Raw genomic sequence first — 27,519 nt, 5'->3', positions numbered from 1 at the left:
TACATACTCTTCGCCATCCAAAGAACCACATCAATAAAGCTCAGTTTTGAAAATTAATTTATTAATTGTTATGCATGTTCTGGTCTTATGGCTTTAATTTTAAGGTCTTTTCAGATTTTGAGTTATTGAAATGGTCTCAGGGCAGATAATTACAACACTGTTCTTGTCAAAACGAACAGATTGTCCTGGCGATATGTCCTCTTGGTTGCTGTCCGAACGTCCACTCAATCAAGACTGACTCTTTTGTCTTCCTGTATGTTCTGTCTTGTATGTTCCTGCTGGCATTTTGTCCTGTAGTGTCATTTGTGAAGCAATACCCAAAGCAACCACCAACAGAGTTTACACTGACATTTTTCACTTAAACAACACAATACTCTTTCTTTTGTCCTTTTAGTATATGAAGTATAGGCCTAAACATGATCTAAAAAGCATCACGGTTGAGACTGAATCAGAAAATTATTAATACTAAATTTTTCAATGTCCATTTCCTCATATTTATAATCACAAGCATGCTACAGTGACTCTCAAATCAATGTATTACTGGATTCTGGATTAACATCATTATAATATATGTGGAACTAGCTACTTAAGATTGCAAGGAATCTTAAGGACAGTGAAACTATGGAAATTGAGGCAGTACACAGAGATAAGAAGAATTATATATCCGCTTGAAATGCTACATCTCTAGAAAAGATATTGGAAAAAAGTCTGGTTAAAAATATTCACATGATTTTGGTCAACCGGAGGGAAGCACATTTGTTTTAAAAGAACAGCTATGTAAAGGAAAGAAATAGGAAATAGTCTCTAAGGCTTTGTGCTTAACAGATATTCCTGCAGAGGTTTCAGTTTTATGGATTTGCCGTGTTTCTCGAACACACTGCAGTGTTTGTGAAATAACACCATTCAGCACACTTACAGAAAATGCCTCCAATGAATCTGGCATTCTAATATACTGTGTACCCACAAAGTATTTGGGCACTTGAGCAACACTTAAGAATGCATGAAGTATATTCTCAGTTATTTTTTACAAAGACTTTTATTCAACTTGTGTCAAGGTGATTTTAGTGGATGTACGAAGTTGGTGGGTTTGGGGAGGGGGCGGGGTTCTCCAAGTAGGATTTCGCTTAGGGTCCCCATATGCTCAGAAACAGCCCTGTATATTGCAATGACATTCATACATTTTTAAGTGCCGCTTAAGAGTCTAAATATGTTTTGGCGCCACTGTATGAAGCAGTTGATTTCACATCACTGTACCTTGTGAAATGTTATCGTTCTCTTGATCCAACTGCTGTACAATCCTTGCAATCCACCATTTACTCTCATCAATCATCTAATATTGGTTATTTAACAATCTTCTACCAATAATGAAAATAATAATAATAACAACAGTAACCTGTCAGAGAAAAAATCTTAAATTAAGGGATCACAAATAGAAGAAAAACTTGAAGCCCTTTAAATGAGACCCCAGTGTATACTCTGTAGCTCACTGGTCACAGGCTGATGATCTCACAATTCCCTGTCCCATAATGATGATGTTCTAGTGCAATTTCAGCATACTCAGTCAGCCCCTGTTCTACAGGCGGTCAGTGTGAAGCTGATGAGGAGGGAGTTGGATGAAGGTTGCAGTGGGGGCGCCTCCGACCGAGAGGGGGGTGGTAATGGGGGTTGAATTGGTGGAGGAAGGGCCAGGGGTGCCTGGAGGGTACATATAGCTCAGGAAGCCTGGTGAGGGGGCATAGGGGTACTGCTCGAAGGCCGAGGAGGCATACTGGGTGTAGGCAGAGCTGAAGTCAAAGTAAGGGATCGTTGCGGTGGAGGTGACCTGAGCCGGAAGAACCAGACTGGGCTGCAGGAAGGCCTGAGGGTAAACATATGGCTGGCTGAGCCTGGAAAGAGAAAGAGAGAGAGTTAACTATTAATTATATGGTTTATACTAGTCAGACTAATGTATCGGCCAATTAACAGAAGTGGTTTGCCTAGTGTCCGTTCCAAAACCTACTGATAGCCTTGTCAATGGACAGTGCACATTTTCTGTTTTCAAATATGTTTTTGTATATTTAGAGTGTAAAATAAGTATTTGTACATTTGCATAAAACTTATTTGCCACTATTAAATTGTATTGATATTAAATATATTTTATATAGTATTAAATTTGTCATTGGTATACAGTATCAGCATTTATTGTTTTGGCCATCATCCACCCTGCTCTGTAGATATCAGTAGCGGTATATCAGCCCTTAAAAAACACAGTCGACCACTACACTGAAAAATGTTACATCCACTAAAATTAAAAAGTGATGTTTAATTGTTGTTATAATTTTTTAAGTAAAAAAGTGGTGCCAAAATTAACTGCATAGATAAGTTTATTGGATTTTTCAACTACTTTGAATTTAATCGCTAAAGAAAATCAAATCGTTGTAACTGTGAAAAGTCATAAAATCAAGTAGAAAAGTTAAATGGATAGAAACAAACAGTACATTTAAATGCACCATAATAATCGAGCTACTGTGTTCATCTGTCTGCTCAAGTAAACATGGCACAATGCATAATCAAATATTTGATGTCTCGTGTCACCTTAGAGCAATTCCAGTGTTAAAGACATGACATTTGCAGTCTACACGTGAAATGTAACTTCTTTTAGAAAGTACTCATTACACATACATCAAACCATTTGTATGTATAATCATAAACCCCTTCAGATAAACTCCAGCATTAGAACATTTTCAAGTTGTTTTCCAGTTTAGATCAGAAAATGAACTTGGATTACAGACATGACAAAAATGGATATGGAAAAAGAAAAAACGTTTTGAAAACCTGCTGACTTTGACCTTTTGAGACATTAGTATGGTATCCTTTAAGGCTGCACAAATTATTAAGATTGTAATCGCAATATGCTGTGTTTTGGTCTGCATTCACTGCTTCAGCCAGAGTGAGTGAGTGGCCCTCTCGATTGTGCAGCACACGCTGAGCAGTGTCAATATTAGATGAACATAGGACAATTCAAATCACAAAGCTTCTTTAATGTTGGCTACAGTCAGCTTGAAACATGTCACAGATACAAAGCAATAATCAGCGATCTATCTGAATCATCATGGTCAATTTTCCCATTGATATCCATATGATTTAATATGAAGCGCCCTTAACTGTCACGTCTGTAACACGTTATTATGGGCATTTAAAGTAATGAAGGGAGACCATTCATCATACTTAACACGCACACAACGCCGAGGCCAGTTATGGCCTGATTTACGTGTAATACATACTGGATGAAGTCGAGCTACAATCGACTTATCTTGGTCTATTAGTCTGACTAAGCAAAAACTGACTAAAGCATTTCCATGACAAATGATTACTTTAGTTCGACTGAAATCAAACTTTTAAAGTACATATAAAACATAGAGAATGATGTTGTTATAACAATGATAAACATTTCTCGGTTACTATGTAACCTTGGACGTGTCTGCAGTGCAACACAGTGCATCTCCCTTTCTTAAAGAGTGTCATACCTTTCCGATAAACTCGGTTCTCCACAGTAGTTAGTGCAGCTTAATAGCGACACATCACTATGAGGTGAAGATGACCGTGATGCCACACGTGATGAGGGACCCCCGTCTTTTGTTTTTTTTCTTCTGCACTTTAAGGTTCTCATCTGGTGCAAGCCTAGCATTATGACAGCAGCTGCAGTGGCCATAAAACTCGCTGGCACCAATGCAATGGAAGGGTTCTCCCTGGGCTTGAACCTTGTCAAGTGTACAAGAAAAGGCAGAACACATTTATCGGATCGGTGCTGACATGGTTACCGATTCGAGTTTCATTCCCAAGAAGGAGACTTAATGACTGGGTCTCTCACACTCTTTATCCAGTTATCTTTGAGGCTCCAGTGCGCTAGCAACAGGTCTTTTGTGAATGCACGCTTGTACCTTCGATTGAGCTATCAGTTACCAATCTTTGAAGCATTGCGGACACCGCTCAGCTTCAACAGATCGAACGACACATCTACACATTTCGTAGATTTGTGAAGGCCAAGGACAACCTGAAAGGTAGGATCTTGAATTGGAATGCAGTCCCCTCGAAGGTGAATTTCAAGAATGGCCTGTAGCAAGAGGATCTGCACATATGTGTCTGCCAATCATTTGACACAACCAGTCCAGTGGACAGACATGAGACCAAATCTGTCTCTGAGTACTATTTTGAATTATCTTGAATTATAAGTGTCCAATTAAAGAGCCTTAAGTTCAGAATACAACAAGGTCTTAAGTTCGTATTAATACATGACAGCGTTCTGGCATGGCATATACAACAGTAAAAGAAGTACCGAAATTACCTGTGTCATGCCACAAACTTGTTCCCGGATTGCAACAGTAGGGAAATCAAGAAGGCTGTTTGGGGTGACAGGAAGACTCCCAAACTCTCTGTGTTATGACACGGCAGTTTTCTGGCAGGTACCGAACCTGTGTGACCTGTGTCATGCCACAAACTCTTTACTGGCTTGCAACAGCAGGGAAATTGAGAGGGCTGTTTAGATGACATGTAAAATCTCTGTATTGCGACAAAGACCAACTTCTGGCATGGCATCAACAACAGCAAAAATAGGGCTAACTGTTGTGTGTTACTGTGGATAATGGCTTACAACAGCAGCGAAGCGAGAAGTGAATTTCTGAAAATTTTATCCAGGGGTGTAATTCCACTGACACCAGGCCGCCCATAGACCTGCCAATTTCCTGGGCAGAGATCTTGGTGACCGGAGTGCCAATCCGTGGACATGGCGCTTTTCATTAGCACTGCAAAGGCAGCTGCACTAGAGATCTGAACTCTCACTAAATAGGGAGAATGTCAAGTCAAAAAATGTGCAACTCTGGAAAGGGCAGAACCGGAGGCGAAGCTTGAAGGCGCACTGACATGGTGAACACCTTTTTCCTTTTTTTTTTCCTTTTTTTTTTTTTTAACAGCAGGGTTTTCTGCTGCTTGAACCTTGTCACACATGGTAGATTGGACTGCTGTTTTTAGGACTCAAGTGAAAACCTCAAGCAACTCCATCTCAGTTACCACTTTGCCCTTTTTCCCACCCTTAAGGGAAAACAAATAGCAAGTGTCTCATCTAAGGGGACTAATGAGAGCTCAGCCGGCATCCCTTTCATCTCCGCTGAACATGATCGTATCATGCACGCAGATTGTGGGGCACAGATCATTACGTTTAGGCGAAGCCGCTTTATCTGGAGATAAAGAAAATGAGGCACGCAAGGCTTGAGCATGCGAAAAACCATCCTAAAATCCCTATGCCCTGTATCCCATCCTCATGCTTCTCACTCATACGGTCCTTCTGGAAGGGGAGGAGCATTAGTGGGAAAACAGAGGAGTGGCTTCGGCTTTCAGAACGAAAAGTGAGCCAAGAGCGAAGCGTCTTGAGTTTCATGTGTTCGCCATGTTTACAAATCAATGTCAGTGAGGGCTTCGCCCAGGCTATACACAGCACTCGTACGGAATGGGCAAACTGCTTAATACAGATAAAGAAAGGAGGCAAACAAGGCTTGAGTCTGCGATAACCCTCTTAAAATCTCCGTGCTCTATATCCCATCCTCTCGCGTCTAACTCATATGGTCCCTCGGGAGCCACAGGGGAGCGTTAATGGGAGGAGAGAGAGAGCGGCTTCGGCTTTCAGAATGAAAGCAAGCAGCTAGAGCCAAGCATCACGAGTTTCACACTGAACAAAATCAGTCTCAGTGAGCACTGTTAGGGAACAGCACTCAAGCCTGTCAGCCAGAGGAATATATCGCTTGCAGGTGAAAAATACTTTTCTTTAAATGAAATACTTTTCAACAAGCAATTCTTCTAGATTTATTCTTTCGAGTGGAATGTAAACATAATGCAAACCCGGATGAGTTTTTGAAGAGGTGCCTCTTTGCTGGCACACGCAGGTAGAAGAATATAACAAAGTTTAATACTTGGGGTTAGGGTTTTTTTTCAAATTCCTACACTTAAGTATGAGCAATAGTTATAGTGATGCAAACACCACTAAGTCTAATGTATGTAACCATTCTACAACAAGTAGAACAGAAAAAGCATGATGGATTCTAAGTACAGATACTGCTTTCTGCAAACTGACCTGCTCACTCACCCCATTAATGTCTCTTATGATCTCTGCCTGATGATATCATGGCCAAACATTACAGAAAACAAGAACTGCAGGGAGAGACCTGAGGCTACTACCCACAAACACAGAGAATTCAGCTCAGGCTATCCATACACCAAAGCCATGAAGTACTGTTTTTCTTTATGCCCTGTGAAAACACAGAGGACCCCACAGGGACCACCAACACCAAGCTCAAAATATTTAAAATACAAAGCCTGGAACATTCTCAAACCTAACACACACTTCCTTTCATACAATATCACACACACATACGCAGCTGCAGTGTCATTCCCCTGCCATTCCCTTGTTGCCGTCCTGGGCTGAAGAATGATTTATGGGGACTGACAGTGGCTTTGTGGAGTAGGCAAATCAACTGAGTTGGCCGTCCTTACTGACCCTATTCATCCTAGCAAACCCTAATGCAGATAGGGAAATAGAGGGATTGAGTGAGACAAGGAGGGAGGGAGAGAGAAAGAGAGATGGGGCAAAATAAAGAAGACCAAAGTTGACAAGGGTGTGAGGACTGACAAAGTAGGGCAAAGCAATTGCAGTAAATTAGCTGAATTATGGTGCATGACTTTGTGTGTGTTTGAGTACATTTATCAGGATAATTTGAGTGTTAAAGGGGTAGTTAAGCCAACAATGACATTTCTGTGAACTTTTACTCATCCTCAAATTGTTCTAAACCCATCTGACTTTTTTTCATGGTAAATTCTCTTGATTTTACACAGAATGTTAAGAACTGACAGCCTCAGTCACCATTCAATCTCATTTTATGGAGAATCTCGTGTTCAGAGAGGAAAGAAAGTCATACTGGTTGGAACGACATGACACCCTCATAAGTAAATGATGACAGAATTTAAATTTTTGGGTTAAGTAACTATTTAAAACCAAACCCCTTAAGTTAAGAAAACCCTTAGTGATAATTCCCTTACAATTAGAACAAAGGGTTTTGTTAAGGGGTTTGGTGCAACTCGTGAATGGACAACATTTGCAGGTGGTGAGGGGAGCTGAGTGGATGTTAAACACACGAGAGGGATTTACAGCGGCACAGAGCAAGTGTTGGGAATGGCCTAGAGCATCAAAAAGTTGAGAAATGCTCAAGTTTATTCAGATGAGGAGCAAAAAACGCCGGCCATCAGCCAACCACTATGACCTGAAGCAGTGATGTCTGTCATAAGTGCTTCAACATATTACAATTGTGCTTAAGTTTCTGCTGGATTCAGTGCTTTAGTCGCATGATTATTTTTCATTAAGACTTCAAACTGATTTCAAATGATGACTGCATGCATTCACTGTGGCAATACTGTGGCTGGGTAAGTAAAAGTGTAATAAATCAACAATGTTTATACACTTTGGGCATTCGGACCTGAAGCCTGCATCTTTCCAACTGTAATCGTGCATATTTAAGGTAATGTAATTGCTCTTGAACTAAAAACATAAATTCTCACTTGCTGTACCACGTCCCAAAATGGCAGCTGCTGTTGTGAGCGGCTTTGAGCATATTTCTTCTGCTCTAGTCAACACGTATCATTAGGGGCTGTTCACAATGAATGTGTTTTGCTCATCTGCACTGTTTTTCAATTGTTTTCGTTAATGAATGTGTGCTGGATGGACGTCTTGACCGTTGCACAGTGTCTCGCACAGGACCGGCATTTTATTAGACACATTGTCACTGTCAAGTTAAAAAACAGAAATTGCATCTTGAAACATCTGCATTTTGTTTCATTTGTTGCGCTGCATCTAGCTTCTTTTAAGTGCATGTGTAAAAAAATAGACGTTTTGAAGAAGTTCAGGCAGCAAAGAGGACTTCATGTTACTATTACACATGATTCCACATTGTTCTGCACCAAGCAACGATTCCACGCTTGATAAACGGTAAGCTAATGTTTTTTTCCCGTCTACTCTGGTTTGCTGAGAGCCCGCCGTGCCGTGTTATGTTTACTGCCTTTGTATATTTACGGTTTCTATACTGTTACAAATGTTGTCTACAATGCTGACATACATCGTGAGGGTGAGGGATTTCAGTTTCAGGCTTCTCAAATCTGACATGATCAGTGATCAGTCTCGGGTACGGGTCGGGCTCGGGTTAAGGCCCGTGCAGACCTCTACTGGGAAAGTCATATTTAGCATCTTTTGGTCCAGGGGGTACTACGATAAGTTTTGAATGTGCTTTGTTAAACCTATTAAAGAGAGAGCGAGAAAAAAAAAATAATATATATATATATATATATATATATATATATATATATATATATACACACACAAATAACTTGATTAATCTCATGATTTTGTCAATTCCTTTTTAATGAAAGAAACAAAAAATGTAATGTGTACATTCTGTATAAATATACACAATTTAATGATAGAAAATAAGAGGTACACTTTCGAGTGCAAAGATTTATAAAAATTCACCAAAACCTATCTGAAAATAAATATGGTCAATAAATTGGTCCATAACTGGTTAAAAATGACTTGAATTAATAAACATAATAATAACAACTATTAATGATAATGCTAAATGGTATATGCAGTATAATGTGAGTTAAAAACCACGCATTTCTGGTTTGGTGTCAATGTAGTGGTTATTTATCCTTACTGATGAGGCTGTGGGGTTACAGAAGACAAAAAAGATAAAAATACACTATTTTAGTCAGAAGTTGATTTGGGTGGTTCTGTTGTTTCAGAGATCCGAAAGTCTTTTTAAAATTGTCTGTGCATGAGAATGACAAAGAACAGAGAGAATCACAAAGGGAAAGACAAAAGAGAAATGAAAAGGAGAGGCAAGGAAGGGAGAGCAAATTATGACGACATATCGAGAGGACGAATAATCTTGGCTCATGCCTCCATGCCCAGAGGAGAATATCACTTTTAGCAGTCCCAGCTGTTGGGGGGCAGAGACAGGAAGAGACACACAGAGGGTTTTTTAAAGGTCATTTCTTACCCAACAAACACAGAAACAAACAGTGGAATCACTCAATCACTAATGGACAACCTGCATTGAGTCTTTGACAATGTACAAAGATAAACAGTCTCTGAAATCACATGCTGATGCTGCACTAAGATATAGGTGGTAGTGTCGTTACAAGTAGTCTAGTGATAGGGCTTTTCAAATGGCTGATCTCAATATCTAGAGAGCAGGGTGGCTAGTCCCTGAAGTCCAAAGATCGGAGCATGCGTTTCTCCTTAAATGGAAAAAGACATTCTTTAAACATAATCTATTTATAAATCAAACAGGACGTTTAACAAAAGTCTTTGTATGGTGAAATTTAAATATCACTGAAGCACAAGTGAAATATCACGCATAAGTGAAACCATTATTCATGGCACTGCAAACTCCAGTGGAGGACTGCAGGCCAGTGACAAAAGCATCTGTGCACAGGTAAGATTATGTTCATAAAGTGTGGGGAAAGTTGTTTTTAATGCAGCTTGAGAACCAGAGCCGTATTTTTAAGAGTGCTACTGTTAATCAAAGTGCTATGCAATACATAATGTGTGCAAAGTTAAGAAGGCATGGCCATGAAGTTTCAACATTTTCGTGCAAGCATGCGCTAAGTCTAGGTGCAAGTGGGTTGGTGAAATTGCGTGAACAAAGAGCTAATGGGCTGGGTCAAGTTCAATTTAATTTGGAGGTTCTTCTCCGGTTATTGCACCGTCTGCATCCTATTATATTCCACTCTTGTCAAGCAACATCAATATAAAGAAGACAGCCCATTCATAAGAATTTGGTAGTGTAAATGGGCTGTATGAAATGTTTTAGAAGAAGGGATGGGCAGTTTTTCAGATTTTTCCCATTAATTCGAATTTACGTTTTGACATGATTTTTTTATTTTAAACTGAGAAATCAAGTTTTGAAACATACTGCAAACGCTATAGTTAGATAAGTTGTAAATCCACCAAAGGCTGAATAAGGAAGAGAAAAATAATTCATAGTGCTTGTCATAATGCCGCTCCCAATCTGATCAGCTGCACGTGTGTGGCACGCTCCAAATGAACGTGACAGGTTAACAACACGGAGACTAATATAAAAGACAGCGGTAATATTCACAATATGATTGTACACAGTGTGATTGTAGCTCAGCTTCGTCCATCATGCAGGTATAAGCCAGCTTAAGACCATAACTGGCCTCAGCATACGCATGTTGATGAATGGTCTTTTCTTTTTACTCGTAAAGAAGCGTTAGTTGCGTGACAGTTATGGACACTTCATTTCAAATCATGGAGAGACTATATATGGGAGAATCAAACATCCGCCACTCCTTTTACCATGATGATTCAGATAGATTGATAATTATTGTTTTGTTCTGTGACGTGTTTCAAGTGTACTGCATCTACAGCCAACATTTGGCAAGCGATCATTTTGACAAACGTTGCTGTAGTATGCAATTTAGTGATAGCATATGAGACATTCACAAAATTGTGACAATTAAATACACACTTATTTTACACAAAACTCTCCTCAAAATAAAATAAATAAAATTGAAATAGAATAAGGCTGCCAGTAAATTTTTGAAATGGGGGAACTACCACTGTGGTTAGTAGGCCAAGCATATTGGGCAGCAAATACTGTTGGCTAATAACTGTGGCATGTAAGAATCAACAGAGTCCTTCTCTAGGGGGTGTTTATCAGCTTGAAAAGCCAAATCCTCTTTTGGGCCTTATTCAAATTTCAAGATGTTTTTTTATCTTAATGGGGACATATGCACACAAAAAGTAGAAGTATGTTTGTTTAAATCTATTAAATCAAAAGAATAGTACCTAAGATACACATGGCAATCTACCCATGCAATCACTATTGATAAAATGATTAGATAAAATGCCCTATCCTGTAATCATAAACAACTATGATTGGTCCATCCGGTCCATCTCTACCAGCGCTGAGTAACATGTATAACGTGACAGTGCACTCATCCACGTTCGCTTCAGCAGTGATCTGGATGGCAACAGCGTGCACTAATGACATTTAATTAAGTGTATAGTTAATAATATAATAAAACAAGACAAAATAATACACTCTCAGACCAATAATGTCAAAGGAAGGCGCCCTTGTAACTGACCAATCAGAACAATCATCCAGGGTGTTGCAGCAGACCCCTCTGTTTCATGCCAACTGCCCTTCTACAGCTCTTTATTTCTAAGGCCAAGCAGACAAAATTATCAGATGAAGCAGATCATCTCAAAATGTCTAAATATCAGCCCATTGATCGACCTGGCCGATGCATTAAATTAATATTGCTTTATTGGGATACCTTAGTACATACTGCCAAAGCATAACCTATGACAAAGCAGACATTTATCTGTCAGCACAGTAGTCACAAAACTTCATAACTGGCCAATTTTGGGGCTCATGGGGAGTTAGCGTAAAACACTAGGAACCCTAACCTCATCTGAGCAATAATTAAATGAAGAGAGAGGAGGAAGTGGCAAGCCGACAGTCTAAGCGAGACAAGGGTGTGTCTGTGTGTATGTGTTATCAGATGCTCAAGTAGTTTGATCCTCATTGTGCTAAATCAGCAGAGCCCAGCTTCCTAATAAATCTGCAGGACCTCCTACAATGCTGCTAGCCAACACCCAACCCCCAATCACAGGGGGTCTGAAAGTGGCACTCTCCACCTTCCTAATCCCCACCTCTAGCACCCTGCCAACACTTCCTACCTCAGGAAATCACCCAACACCCTATTCTCCAGATGAAAAAAAAAAATCTCTTTAATGCCAGCCAAAAGACTGCATGAGTGCCAACCCAAAACGAAAGCAGTGGCCTCAAATGGGCTTCTAAACTATTGCCTGTTTCCACCATCAAGGATATGTGTGACCAACTGTCTGTCCAGTAATAACACAACATCCATCTGATATAAAACAAAACTGACAATGGATGTTTTATTAAGAGTGAACAGTCTCACATCCAAGTCAGTATTCTTAAGATTAGAACTGACAAACTCTTTAGTTACTTCAAAGCAGTGTCAGGTAAGTTCCTCCAAAAGTAATCAAATTACTATTTATCTAAAATTGTAATCAGATTACTTTACTGGATGGCTTGAGTGTGAGTAAACGATTAGCGAATTTTCATTAAGCGCAGCACTATACGATACGTCATGCATATGTGCAAAGTCAGTAGCCATGGCCATGAAGTTTTGATATTTTCATGTGAGCATGCACTAAGTCTAGGCGAGCTGATTGGTGAAATCGCATGTGCAAAGCGCTAATGGGCTGGGTTAAATGCAATTTAATCCGGAGGCTCTTCTCCGGTTATTGCGCCATCTGCATCATATTATACAGTATATTCCATCCCCTGTCAAGCAACGTCGATATAAATGAAGACAGCCTATTTATTAGAATTTGGGTGTGTAAATGGGCTGTATGCAGTGCATCCCCTGCTCTGTGACAGTATTGTCGCCTACGCTGCTCCGGACCGTGATGTGTTGTATATGTTCTCTATCGGCCTTTGGGACTGTTGGCTTTCATCCTGCTCGCTCGTGTTACACCTGCTTGAAATATACTTTGCTTCTCTCCCATTGTTCATTGTTTTGTAATGTAAAATTCTTAAGTGTTTCTCTGTTTAATGTTTTATGTTTAATTTCTGTACATCATCCTTGAGCTTTGGAAAGGCACTATACAAAATAAACTTAATAATAATTTTTTTTTTTTTAATTATTATTAATATTGATCTACTGACACACAAATCATGGCTAGTATTAAAAGTGGTTGATAACTCTTTGATTTCATCTGCTGGTGGAATCCCTAAACTACAAACGCAAGAACTGATTTTAGACTGCGTTGAGATTAGATGTGGTTCTTAGCGCAGTTCTCAGGAAAATAGCAAATTGTGCTTTGTGTCACTTCATTTACATACAATATACCCACAACACACCCACAGCGCAAATACTCCCACCAATGGCCACTTGCGCTGGCACGAAAATTGTGCCTAGAATTAGCACTCTTGCGAAAATTGGATAATGTGTAACGCACGGTCGCTGCGCGTAGCGTGATCACAAAAATAGAGACCACTGTAATATGATTACAATCATTTAAAATGCAATGCATTATACTACCATTTGTATTAAAAAGGTGATTACAGTAACTAATAATTTTATAATCATATTACATATTACAGTGTGATAATAACATTATCACACTGCTTCAATGTTAGTTCAACTGTAATAAATCCAATCACAAGTGGTCACAGGAGACGCACCTGCGATGCTTGTTAATACCAGATGTAAACAGGGCCACATTAGCATCATATGCTAACTGTGAGCCAATGCTTAAATAGACATTCTTTGGTAACATATTGCATTAGGACTTGTATGTTTGTATGTCATCATGTATACCTGTGGCATTTACATTACTTAAGTGCTGTTAAGTTCAGCTCTAATACTTAAAAAAAATCTATTGATTGATAGCCATGGCTGTCTCAAAGAGGAAGTTCACTTTTAAGGTTAATCAGTAGCGCTATTAGCCTACAATGCAAATTAGACCCACAATGGGTACAAGACCCCAGTTCAAACACCACAATCATACTTAGACATAGTAAGTTTATATAGGCTACCACAGGTATGGACAAGAAGACCAACCAGCCCTTTGGTCCAGTGTAAGACATATATTACAGTCCAGACAGAGCATGATGATTTGAGAGTAACTTTGTCTTTGCTGTATATAAAGGATAAAAAATATGACTTGGATGTTTGTGAGAGTGTGTGTGTGTGTGGGTGGGATATAGAACAAGATAGATATGTACAGAGAAAGAAAGACAGAGAGAAACAGAGACAAAGAAGGAGATGAAATGAGAGATAAAGGTTTGAGAAAACAGTGTTTTGCATAACACCTGTTTGGTTAGCATACTTGAGGCAGGTGGTGACCTAACTGACAGACAAACAGGTCAAACAGGATAGGGAAGAGAGAGTGAGAGAGGCAGGGTAGAGAAAGTAAAAGAAAAAGAAACACACTGGCAGAGAGAAAGCGAGAGGGAAATACAGAAAGAGGAAGAGAGTCAAAAATACAGAAACAGCAATAGAGTGACAACGAAAGAGAATTTGGGAAGGGGGCAGAGAGATTAAAATAAACCACAGTGCATAAAGAAGCCAGCACTGTAAAAGCATGACAAACAGCACTGAGGAAGGGTTGGTGTGATGTTAAATGCTTACAGTGTTAAGGAAGCCACTTTGAAACTGTAGCGTGTCAAGCTTAAAGCTACTCATAATTTACAAAGTAGTTAAGTTATAGTTAAGTTACTTTTTTTTTTTTAAAGTAGTGAGCTATACAAAAAGTTGCTAACAAACAGTAGCTATCAACATAGAAGCACTTAAGGAAGCAAAATCTTCTTTAAATATATTACTACCGATGATATAATTTAATTAGAGCTGTATATTTCTGGCACAAAAACAGCAAGACTTTTGACGGCATCACATTTTTGACAGCATCAAATCTGAACACATAAACTTACACTAATTACAACCAAAGAACTAGAATACACTCTAATTTACATATCTCAAAAGCATAGTAATGCAGCAGCATTTAGCTATAAAGATGACCCAAAATGGTGTGCAGGGATTTGAATCTGTGAATCATTTTCTTTTAAAATCTGTTTATTTACATTAACCATCCAAACATCCAGACATTTCAATGGTACATATGAGAGAGAGGACAGTTTAGGATGAACTGATACAATAGAACGATTCAGACTTTCCAACACTATATATGAGGAAAAGTACCGATTGGATGAACTGATTCACTAAAATGAATCTGACTTTACAACACTAAATATGAAAGAAGGGACTGTTTAGGATGAACTGATTCACTAGAATCAATCAGACTTACAATGCTGAGAGAAGGGGACAATTAGGATGAACTGATTCACTAGAATGAATCTGACTTTACAACACTAAATATGAAAGAAGGGACTGTTTAGGATGAACTGATTCACTAGAATCAATCAGACTTACAATGCTGAGAGAAGGGGACAATTAGGATGAACTGATTCACTAAAATGAATCTGACTTTACAACACTAAATATGAAAGAAGGGACTGTTTAGGATGAACTGATTCACTAGAATCAATCAGACTTACAATGCTGAGAGAAGGGGACAATTAGGATGAACTGATTCACTAAAATGAATCTGACTTTACAACACTAAATATGAAAGAAGGGACTGTTTAGGATGAACTGATTCACTAGAATCAATCAGACTTACAATGCTGAGAGAAGGGGACAATTAGGATGAACTGATTCACTAGAATGAATCAAACTTTCCAGTGCTACATGTGAAAGAAGGGACAGTTTAAGATGAATGGATTCAATAGAATGAATCAGACTTTTCAATGCTAAATATGAGGAAAAGTAACATTTAGATGAACAGATTTACTAGAATGAATCAGACTTTCCAACCCTATATATGAGGAAAAGTACAGTTTAGATTAACTGATTCACTAGAATGAATCAGACTTACAACGCTGAGAGAAGGGAACATTTAGGATGTACTGATTCACTAGAATGAATCAGCCTTTCAACCATGACATATGAGAGATAGTACTGTTTGGATGAACTGATTCAATAGAGTGAATCAGACTTTCCAATGCTAAATATGAGGAAAAGTAACATTTAGATGAACAGATTTACTAGAATGAATCAGAATTTCCAACCCTATATATGAGGAAAAGTACAGTTTAGATTAACTGATTCACTAGAATGAATCAGACTTACAATGCTGAGAGAAGGGAACATTTAGGATGTACTGATTCACTAGAATGAATCAGCCTTTCAACCATGACATATGAGAGATAGTACTGTTTGGATGAACTGATTCAATAGAGTGAATCAGACTTCACAACGCTACGTACGTATGAGAGAAGGGGCCATTTGCATGAACTGATTCACTAGAATGAATCACACTTTCCAACACTACTAGAATTGCCACCTGTCCTGTATAAGCTGGGACATTTATGAAATGAAGAAATGAAGCCAACTGTCATAGTGTCCTATATTTAAGTGCTCAAAATGCTAAAGCTTCCAGTATTTGTGTGCCGAAAAGTGGGCAACCCTAAACGGTATGTACGAGAGAGAGGACCATTTTGGAAAGAGTGTTTGGTTATTCCCTTAGCTTGCTCAGCGCAAGCTGCATACACAATACAACTCGATATAAAAAGCAGCGGATTAGCATTTGGTCACGCTACACCATTTGTTAATGGAAAAGCTACACTACTTTGAAACAGCCAAACTACTGTTGCCCTACTAAAAATGTAAAGTTAGTAGCGTCACTAAATAAGTTATTCTGACTGCTTGTGTCTTTCAAATCTGAGTCATAAGACTGAGTTAAACAAGCAGTGAGAGGGTTTAAGGAGAGAGGAGAGAAGCAGAAGACACCACAGAAAGCAAGATTGCTAAGCATAAATGACAGTTTTTCCACTAAATGAAATTGCAATTTGGCAGAGCTATTTTTGAGGAATCGCTGTAGGATTTCATGTTATTTAAGCACAAACTGCACCCTCTCAACCCCTGACATTAGCAGAATGAAAAGAGATGCTTACCCGTACTGCCTCTGGATCAGAGCTGGGTGAACCTGCTGTACTCCACTAGAGTATCCTGTGACAATAAATAAATAAATAAAAAACATAAGAGATTGACATCAAAAACCTATCTGATACAACTTAGCTCTAACAACTGCATCTGTGGCATGCTGTTGATTACAACTAAAAATAATTTTGACTCGTCACGCAGTTTGTAAAATCGAAGTTAAACGGATTTACAGTAACACACTTCAAATGGAAGCCTATGGGGTAAGGCATTGTGACAAATTTCATTATTTGAGATGTAAAGTTGTCTAAATGGACCTTTTAGCAGTGGTACTACTGTTCTAGGTCGATTAACTTTTTATTAATTACCAATGCAATTCCTGTGGGTTGAGTTTGCTCCATGTAAACAGTACTTTGCGGTTAGTTATGTCACGTCGAAAGTTCCTGGGTTTACCGACTTTACGCGATCATGACAGGAGCTGAAATATTGAATATACTGTATGTTTGCACAGGCATGGTTAGAAAGCAATTTTATCCCACTAGCTTCATGTTAACATATAAACAGTGTATATTTTAAAATGTATCTCAGTGCAGTGCCCTCTTGCCTTGCCCCATAGACCTCCATTGTAAGAGCATTACTGTAAATGCAATTTATACTTGCTTTAACACATTTAGGAATTAGCTGAAATTATTTTGGATCCACAAAATGCCCAGATAGTGTAACATTTTCAAAACAATTAGAACAAATTAAATAGAATATATTTTGTTATTTTTTATAATATAAAAGTTTCTCTTTTTTATAGAGATGATGCAACAAATTATAGAACTGGATTCATTACTTTCACAACACATAACACATAAGCTACACATCCTGTATGCTTAATCTCAGGCACTTATTAAGTCTAAATAGACAAACATCATACAGAATTTTAGTAGTACACCCAAATGATTCATTCAATGAACCCTCTACTTGCTCTGTATTTAACATTTGTCATACATGCATTTATAATTCTGTGCTTCTCACAAACACTCACTCCTTTAGCCTTTATTTGGCAACCATTATCTCTATTCATCCATTATGCATTCTCAATTTTTCCCTCTTTTCCTCTTTCCCTGTCTCTGTGCTCTCATGCAACCACTGAAGTGAAAAACTCCAGCCTGTCTGTTCTCCAGCGTAACAGTGTATCTGCCTGGACACTGACGAGAAACATCTCTTGCCTGGATGCCCGTTCCACACACATGGACATACACAGTCACAGCACTGCAGCATTTGCATAAACACACACTTTACCCTTTGAAGAAACCTTCAGTTGAACATAATTCAATGTATGTCTTTCTAAATCCTTGCCTTTGACTATTTGTATTCAAAAAGCAAGTGAGCTCTTTTCACTCTGTGTGGGTCACTTATGTATGGGTGACTCTTCAATTAGGGGAACATTTTTATATTTTTATGCCTGATTTCAAAGACAAAAAAAAAAAAAAAAAAAAAACATTGTTCAAGTTTTATTGGATAGATAATAGTTTTAAAAAAAATTGACTGTCAGTTTAATTACTTTATTTTATTTCTAAAGAGTGCTGAAATGTTACTATTGCATGAATTTCACTATGTTGGCATTGCTTCCAGTCTAGACTTTTTAACTTCCCTTTTATAATAAAAAGTATTGGTTAAGTTACTCAAAAAGTAATCCACTACAAATAACTAATTTCTTATCTTAAAGTAAATGACTGTAAATTTATCCTCACAGTCTCACTTTCATTCACATCAAAAATCAAATATGGAGCTAATGTGAATAAGGTAAGTCAAGTGACCTCACTGAAGAATCCCCCATATACAAAAAACAATATTTCAATATGTTCATTCATGAACAATACTTGTTTCCAAGAGTAATGTATTATCCATTACACAGTATGATCCTGCAGGGGCTGAGAAAGCAGTTGAACTGAGGTGTTAGTCACGTGATGATGGCCGCAACAGCAGAGGGGAGACAGACTGATACAGGACTACAGATTCAGACATGTTTGGACATGAACAAGAGCAGAGGCCACAATATCCTGTGTTCCTGTGTGAATATGGTGTGTTAGGACAGGTGTAAGTGCTGTGAGTTTTCTCTACAATACCCTTTCTCTTTTCTGACATATTAGTCAAAGAACACACACACAAAAGTTGTAGGTAGAATGCCCACAAAGACATGATGAGTGAACAGATATCACTTTCTGCACAGGCATTTACACACATGCATAAATGAAAATGTAGGATGGTGGTAACTTCTTGACAGGTTTATCTCGTCAAACAACCTGTTAAAATAAGTGTGAGTTTGTGTGTGCCTTAGCCAGAGTTGTATGAGTGTGAGAGTGTTTTTTTTGTACAAGTGTGTGGCTATACTGTTCTTGTGGGGAGTACAAAAGATGATTATGATATAATGTGTGTGATGAGGCCATACAGTTTTTTTTGCTAGTATGAATCATCCACTGCTCAACTGTCAAAAAGCAAAGCTGCAATAGTTGCCAACACAATGCACTACCATAGATGGGCAGAGGAACTTCAAACACCTTCAGACAAAAAGCAATCTATTTAGAATTCAATACATAAAGCTGAAATGTGCATTTTTTTATTCATTAGCGTCACCAAATGTAATTGCAAAAATAATTATTGTTTTCAAACAGGTTTCCTGAACACTCCCCCTCACTTCCACTAAATGGAAAAACAGATTTTTACCTTTGAATGGTGAAATTCTGCTGGGGTAAAGGCGGTGTGGCCTGAATTTTGAGCGTGTGTGTGAAACCAGCAAAAAACGAATTGCCAAGCAGCCTCTTTTTAATGCTGCACATTTATAATCTGTGAAAGTAAAGTTAAAAAGAAACTCGCCGCTAAAATGATAACCTTGTCCGTTGTGAATATTCAGTGCAGCTGTGTATGAAGCACTGCCCACACAGAGGTCACTGCCAAACCAAGCAACTTCCTCTTCGTCAACGCTGTGAATTTGCCTGTTAAAGTTCACCAAACTTGACCTCCGCGAGGGGAAATTCTTTGCCACCGGAAGTCCATTGTGTGGATTCCCACTGAGATGACTGTATTTTGCTCACGGAAAGGTAAATGTGACTGCGCCTTAACTTGGATGGAAACATGACTAGTGTTTACATTGCTCTGTTTGAGGATCCTGGCCAGCCCGACATAGTAACATCAGCTCAACCAATGGTGTGAGTTTGGGGCGGGGCTACTTGTTTGTCAACCAACTGAAGATGGGGGGAGTGTTCAGGAAACCTGTTTCAAAACAGGCTAATTTTTAAAAACAGTAATTTTGCAGTTGTGTTTTGTGTTGGAGTGGTACAGAAATGACACACTTCAGCTTTAAAAGTGATAGAATAATTGGTGACAACAGGTTCTAAACTAAGTTTGAACCTATTTTGAAAGTGTGTTTACCTGTCAGTGGGCTGCGTGGTTTGGCCCCGAGGTATGCCAGGTTGACGTTAGCTTTGCGTCCATCAATAATAGGGTTTGGATCTTTACAAGCTCTCTCAGCTGCACTTTTATCTAGCATAGTAACCTGAGGAGAAAAGAGACAAAGAAAATACGGACACAAGAATATGAATGTAAAACTGGCCATTTCTCTATTAATCTATTGTTGCCAAAATAATCTTATCTGAATGCAAGAAAGAAGCAAAAAAGACATTAAACTGAGTTCAGAATCAGACGAGGCTCTGATTATCCTCTAACATAACAGGAATAAAAATGATGTCATTATTTACTCACCCTCATGTTGTTCCAACACCATATGTGGTTATGAAATCTTTTCTTTATTGGCACTTGTGTCTAGCCTGCATTCTCGTCCAGAATGAAAAAATGGCAGTTACCACATTTGCAAAAACTACAGCTGTCAATCAATTAAAACTTTTAATTGAATTAGCTGCATGACATGCCGATTATTCAGATTTTTTTGGCAGATGACACATTATTTTTGATATAGATAATTTCATTTAATTAACATGTTAAAATGACAGCCCCAGCAAAAAACCAATGTCATTTTGCCGTCAATAATGTTGGCGCTCCCATTATGAGTTCTGGATGCGAAAATGGGCAAGAAACAAGCCTAGACATTTTGGCAAAAGGGGAGGATACTCAGTGAATATCAGTTCTTCAAATGATCTTTTGTGTTCCATAGAAAAAGAAAAAAAAAAAAAAACATGCAGATTTGGAACAACATGAGGGTGTGTACATAATAACATAATTTTAATTTTCGGTTGAATGTTTCCTTTAGAGTGTCATACAGATTTTGAAATGTCTTTTTTTCTTTGGCAACAGGCAAAATAACAGCTTATACAGTATTTTTTATTTTTTTTTACATTTATAAATCAACTTACATAAATTCAGCCCAGTTAAGAGCTTAATGATAACAACTTATGTTATCCACAAGACTCATTAAGATGTGAGAAGCTAGAATAACCTCTTAACAATGATTTTATAATAAAAACTCTGACATGATGCCCCATTACTGAGTGCAATATATTCGATCTAATCAACTGATAAAGTCATGCCATTATTCAAAATAATAGGTTAATTATAGGTTGAACTTAAACACATGAAAGTTATTGCAGATTCATATTACAAATACAAGCATGGCATCACTACAACACAAGTTTGGTTGTAAAATAGTTTGTGTCATCAATCATATGAGAGTACAAAGGGTTTTTGGTGAAACATTTGAGCAGACTAAACTGCTGACTTGTTTTAACAGCTTAGGTCTCTGTGACAAATGCTCTCAAAGCGAGCTGCTCATTGCTGCCTGGCTGTGGCTGAACAAACACAAAAACACAGACACACTGACACAAACACGCCCCACCCTGTGGAGACCCAGTGGCAGCTGTGTTCCCCGGGGCTTGTGGAACTAGAAATACAGCCAGAGCAGCAGCAACAGAGCAGTTAGGAAGAGAATTCATGGGATCTGGTTTCTCTCAGCTAAACACCACACGCTTACTTTCTTGAGTGCCCTTGTGTGGAGAGAGCCTCGGACCGAGCGTGAACAAAACAAGTGCACGCACATACACGCAGCCGCGACCATGTTATTATCTCAATAGTCACAAAACCAGGCTAGTAAATGAGGCGAGAAGCAGAAGTAAGTGTGTTGGGAAAAAATTAGCGTTGTGTTGTAATCTTCTGGGAACTCCTCTGGCAACCCCCCTCTTTCTTTTCTTGTTCCAGAATACAGCTATTAACACAAGGTCTCCCACATTGGGAGTGTATCAGCCAGTATATTAAAAAGACTATCATTCATGGCAAAAACACCTAAATTTGTCAAGCTCTCATCATGTTTCTTTTAATTTACGGCTCTGTCTCACTCCCTCTTGTTTATCTCGAGTTCATGTTTACATCTTGGCAGATGAGTAAAAAAGAATGCATGAACTGAAACTGTGTGGTCTTATCTGTGCTCTCCAACTGGTTTTGAATGCAAACCACAATATAGTTCTGTACCAATGAACACACAGGCACTAAAAGAGAAAGAGAAAAACAGACCTATATGTGTGAATCTATCATATTGCACACCAAATTCAAAAGAAAAAATATCTTTGTTTATAGAAAATGAAGAATATTTTTTGGATCATTATTTTATTTTCGCATTGCGACATTGTTTTCATAACAATTAAGCAGATTGCCCTTCCTCATTTCCATAATGCAAATCTCATTCTCATTACTGTAATGTTAAAAAATGATGCATTACTTGAACTGTAAGGTATGCATACACTATGGTTGCATTTGTTGTACTGTTTTTAATGTACCGTATGCTGGTTTAAATTAAACAATAACATTGCATTGCAGTATTTCTGCTGTGATAAGAGTACCAAAAAACAAAACAAAAAATAACCATTTAGAATAACCAAAATTGCAATCAAAAATAGATATAATTTCATAATGCACAAAAATGTGTGCGTGTTTGACAAGTCCCATGGTATTCTTCGGTGAACTTTGAAGTATTTACTATTTAGTAAATACCATATACCATTAATATGGTAATCATTCATTACCATAAGAAATGGAAACAAATGCTTATTTGGTGTTATAAAGGCCATCATATCCGCTCATTAAGGCTGTTTCTCTAGCCCCCTCCATATTCAGTTGGCCTTACTGCATATCCCAGCAGATAAACCCTTGGACCCGACCATGCTTTCCATTTACAAAGCTCAGAAAAAGTATTTAAAAAGGGGCCACTACACAGAAATCTGAAGTCATGCTTTCAAAATTCACCCAAAAGGCTAAGATAATTGATGATATGCTTGTTTAGAAATAATCCACTTATGCTGCCACATGTGACTCTACATCACACACACACTTGTGGAGCAAATATGTGAGAACATATTGTGCCTCTGAAAGCTCGCAATATCTCAGGATTACATTTAAGATCCTTCAGCACTAAATCGGACTAGGTGAAACACATGCAGGCCTATTAAAAAGGATCATAATAAGCCATGCAGCCAGTGATCATCATTAGTGGCTAGGATATGCTTAAAGGCCATTCGGAGATCATTACAAACATACAGTTCATTGTGTTGCTGGAGTTTCCATTGTAGATCTCTGCCGGCTTTTGTTCCTCAGAACTGTAACAAAAGATTTGCGGCAACAGCACGCGACGCTGGCAGTGTCACCTGGAGACCGCACGCGCACCAACGGGATTCATATCGATGCCCGCTATAACGCCAAGACGCGTTTTTTTTTTTTTTTTAACGATCAAATCAGTAGTCTTCTACATTCATACGCCAATGAGAAACTCAGACGGCCAATTAAAAGCAACAACTTTGAAAATGTGTCAATGTTACGAGTTTGAAAAGTGATCGAAGTGTATTCTTCGCATTCATTTGAAAAGCTTTCCATAAACTCAATACTTATGTCAAGGATGAGCGGTGTTTTTGTACTTACAAAGCCATATCCTCTGGATTTCCCCGTTTGTCGGTCCGTTATCACCACGGCTTCATCGATGTCTCCGAAAGTCTCGAAGTATTTTCGGAGCGACGCGTCCGTGGTGTGATACGGCAAACCGCCCACGAAGATCTTCGTGAAAGTCGTGTCTTTCTGAATACTGGGATACATCGTTTCCAACGTCCCATTCACGAACTGATGTAAAAGCATCGGGGCGTACAATTCAGTGCAATCGAGATACGAAACACGCGTGTTATAAATAAATATAAATAAACATAAATACGTCGATTCTCAAGACACTCGAAAGTTGTTTGCGAAGGCAGCGAGGTAAAAGCAACTGTGGCTCCCTTTCCACTCCGTCATGAGCCTGAAAGTACTCCACTACAACTCCATGACGGCAGGTGACTGTCGGGCTCTCAACTACTGCGGCGCATTTACAGGAGCTCAACGCTCGTCCAGCGCTCGCACCTTCCTGCCTCGACATCCAATGCGATGCTGAGTACAGTCTCGTCTGTAGCTACACCCCTCCTATCTCTGAGCACTGACGTTCATCGACCCTTCCTCTGCCTGCCTTCATGCTCACCTTTTAGGTTACATTTATTGCACCTGCATTTGTTCTGTTCAATCATGGCGTTGAGTCTTCAGTGTAGTTTTGAAGACAGACTGCTGGTCATATTCAAATGTATTACCTTGGTTATAATGCAACTGAAATTGCACTTTTAATCTACAATTTTAGGCATTAGAAACTTTTATACTTCTACAAATAGATTTGACTTTTGACTCATAGATTTACCCATCTATTGGCCACTGTAACGCAATGTATTACTTCCTAGCTTTATAGATGATCTAAATTATGATATACTGTATGTTTATAAATGGCCAATAACAAAATCCAGAGAATAGAATAATTTGCCATTATATTTTGCTTAAAGAAAATTAATCCTACATTTGAGACCATAATGATTTTTTGCTTTGTGACTTCATCTTCAGGACACTTGAGCTCATTTTCCCCGCAATGCTCATTACAGCAACATGTCCAGATGTTTTACTTTCATTATTCCCATTGTTGTCAATGAGGATTCCCATTACCGTAACACAGTCATTCTTATTGTATTAAAGTAAAAAAAAGATGCTGTTGTACAATTATTATAAAAAAATAAATAAAAATAAAACAAGTGAAAATGAAAGGCAGTTGGGAGTACTAATATGGTGTATATATACATACAGTTGAAGTCAGAAGTTTACATACACCTTAGCCAAATATATTTAAACTAATTTTTTCACAATTCCTGACATTTAATCATAGAAAACATTCCCTGTCTTAGGTCAGTTAGGATCACTACTTTAAGAATGTGAAATGTCAGAATAATAATTGCTGGGATTTTGGCCCATTCCTCCAGACAGAACTGGTGTAACTGAGTCAGGTTTGTAGGCCTCCTTACTCTCACACACTTTTTCAGTTCTGCCCACAAAGTTTCTATCGGATTGAGGTCAGGGCTTTGTGATGGCCACTCCAATACCTTGACTTTGTTGTCCTTAAGCCATTTTGCCACAACTTTGGAGGAATGCTTGGGGTATTTGTCCATTTGGAAGACCCATTTGCGACCGAGCTTTAACTTCCTGGCTGATGTCTTGAGATGTTGCTTCAATATATCCACATAATTTTCCTTCCTCATGATGCCATCTTTTTTGTAAAGTGCACCAGTCCCTCCTGCAGCAAAGCACCCCCACAACATGATGCTGCCACCCCCATGCTTCACAGTTGGGATGGTGTTCTTCAGTATGTAAGCTTCACCCTTTTTCCTCCAAACATAACGATGGTCATTATGGCCAAACAGTTCAATTTTTTTTTCATCAGAACAGAGGAAATTTTTCCAAAAAGTAAGATCTTTATCCCCATGTGCACTTGCAAACTGTAGTCTGGCTTTTTTATGGCGGTTTTGGCATTGTCTTCTTCCTTGCTGAGCAGCCTTTCAGTTTATGTCGATATAGGACTCATTTTATTGTGGATATAGATACTTGTCTACCTGTTTCCTCCAGCATCTTCACAAGGTCCTTTGCTGTTGTTCGGGATTAATTTGCACTTTTCACACCAAACTACGTTCATCTCTAGGAGACAGAATGCGTCTCCTTCCTGAGCGGTATGATGGCTGTGTGGTCCCATGTTGTTTATACTTGCATACTATTGTTTGTACAGAAGAACATGGCATTTGGAAATTGCTCCCAAGGATGAACCAGACTTGTGGAGGTCCGCGATTTCTTTTGATTTTTCATGATGTCAAGCAAAGATGCACTGAGTTTGAAGGTAGGCCTTAAAATACATCCACAGGTACACCTCCAATTCAGTACACCTCCTATCAGAAGCTAATTGGCTATTTGTCTAAAGGCTTGACATAATTTTCTGGAAGTTTCCAAGCTGTTTAAAGGCAGAGTTAACTGGAATTCCCACTGGAATTGTGATATAGTCAATTAAAAATGAAACAATCTGTCCTAAACGACTTGCCAAAACTATAGTTTGCTAATATGAAATCTGTGGAGTGGTTAAAAAATTAGTTCAACCTATATGTAAACTTCTGACTTCAACTGTATATACTTTACAATTGAAACAATATATCAACATATTGTTCATGTTGCCATAATGAGAATATAATAATGACCAGCTATTTTTGCATTGCGCTAATGAGAACTGAGGTGTAAAATGTGCCTAACTGTAATGAAAATAATTAATGGCCATAAAAAAATTTTTTTTTTTATTTTCTTTACGCTAAATATATTTTCTTATTTGCTTCATTTGATTTTGTAGTAAAATAGGTCCAGGGCTGCGTTTTCCAATAATGATCGATCTTAGCTCTTAAGATCGTCCTCTACATGTAAAGTTATGAACGTTCTTTCCTTTTTCACATTTTTCCTGTTTCTCAAAACTGCACTTTGCAATGACACACTTTAAGTGTCTCTTAAGTGTGAGTGCTGAAATGTGACTGTAGGGTGTCTCTCGTCATTGTAATTTTATTAAAGCTTGATGCATAACTTTAAAAATACACGTAATTTACAGCACTGGGAAAAGTTATTCTCTTAAATAATCAAACTAATTAACTACATAATTAAATGTTTTGTTTTATTTTGTCCAGTAGGCTACGATCTATTGTTTTTAAACAATTACTGCCTTGTTCATCATATGTGCTTTTAATTGCAATGTTTCATTTACATAAATTCATCTGTGTGTCGAGGTACAAGCGCAGGGTGACTGAAGACTATAAAAATAGTTTACCGTGTTGGTAGTAGGCCTATTACAAGTGCACAATATAGGATGATGAAACATGTAAATAGAGCTAAGTCGACATCCTGATACCAAAATGCTACTAAGTGACCTCAATGCAGCACAACAATGCTGCGATGCTGGCAAGTGGCAACAGCGCACTTGGGTGTCGGAGAGGAAGATGAGGTTGTAGAAGAGGAAGGTGGGAAGATGAGCAAAGATAGACAGTTTTCCCCTAATATGTAACATCTCCGTTCCCTCTGAATTTAATTTGTAATACATTTTTGCGACCACTTTGTACCAACTATGTGGTCCTACACACAAATCCGTGTAATTTATTGATTTATATCTGTTGATATAAGCAGACCGATATATAGACTATATTCTATTTAAATATAAATAAACATAATTAAAAATTAAAGTATCTTGGTCACATTGTATACCACTACATAAAGTGTTAGAATCTCAACATTAACTGTATTAAATTGAATAAAGTGTCATTGTGAATGTCCTGCATGTGTCTGTATAAGTTTAAGTCCTTCCGATGCTCTTAAGGGTTCTACGATTACTCCTCAGCACTCATACATCTATGACCATTTTCAAGTACTAAAGTTATAATGCTTTTGGGAAACAGCCCGTGCACACTTAGTTCTTGTTTGTTGTTCGTTCAGAGGTAAAAAGAAGTTCGAAACAGCTGAGCAATGGCATACTGTTTGCAA

General features: G+C 38.3%; 1 protein-coding gene across 1 annotated transcript; it reads right to left on the bottom strand.

Annotated features, from left to right (window-relative positions):
* Positions 1-39: 39 nt before the first annotated feature.
* Positions 40-24,032, bottom strand: rbm38 (RNA binding motif protein 38). The gene is made up of 4 exons (XM_051660585.1): positions 23,545-24,032; positions 20,059-20,182; positions 16,653-16,707; positions 40-1,886 (listed from the first exon to the last, which is right to left on the bottom strand). Exons 1-4 carry the CDS (start codon positions 23,752-23,754, stop codon positions 1,574-1,576), a joined length of 702 nt encoding a protein of 233 aa, XP_051516545.1. The 5' UTR covers positions 23,755-24,032; the 3' UTR covers positions 40-1,573.
* Between the last annotated feature and the right edge of the window lie 3,487 nt (positions 24,033-27,519).

The sequence above is a fragment of the Myxocyprinus asiaticus genome, chromosome 28 (assembly GCF_019703515.2).
Source record: "Myxocyprinus asiaticus isolate MX2 ecotype Aquarium Trade chromosome 28, UBuf_Myxa_2, whole genome shotgun sequence".
Taxonomy (NCBI): domain Eukaryota; kingdom Metazoa; phylum Chordata; class Actinopteri; order Cypriniformes; family Catostomidae; genus Myxocyprinus; species Myxocyprinus asiaticus.
This window is presented reverse-complemented; position numbering and strand designations above follow the sequence as displayed.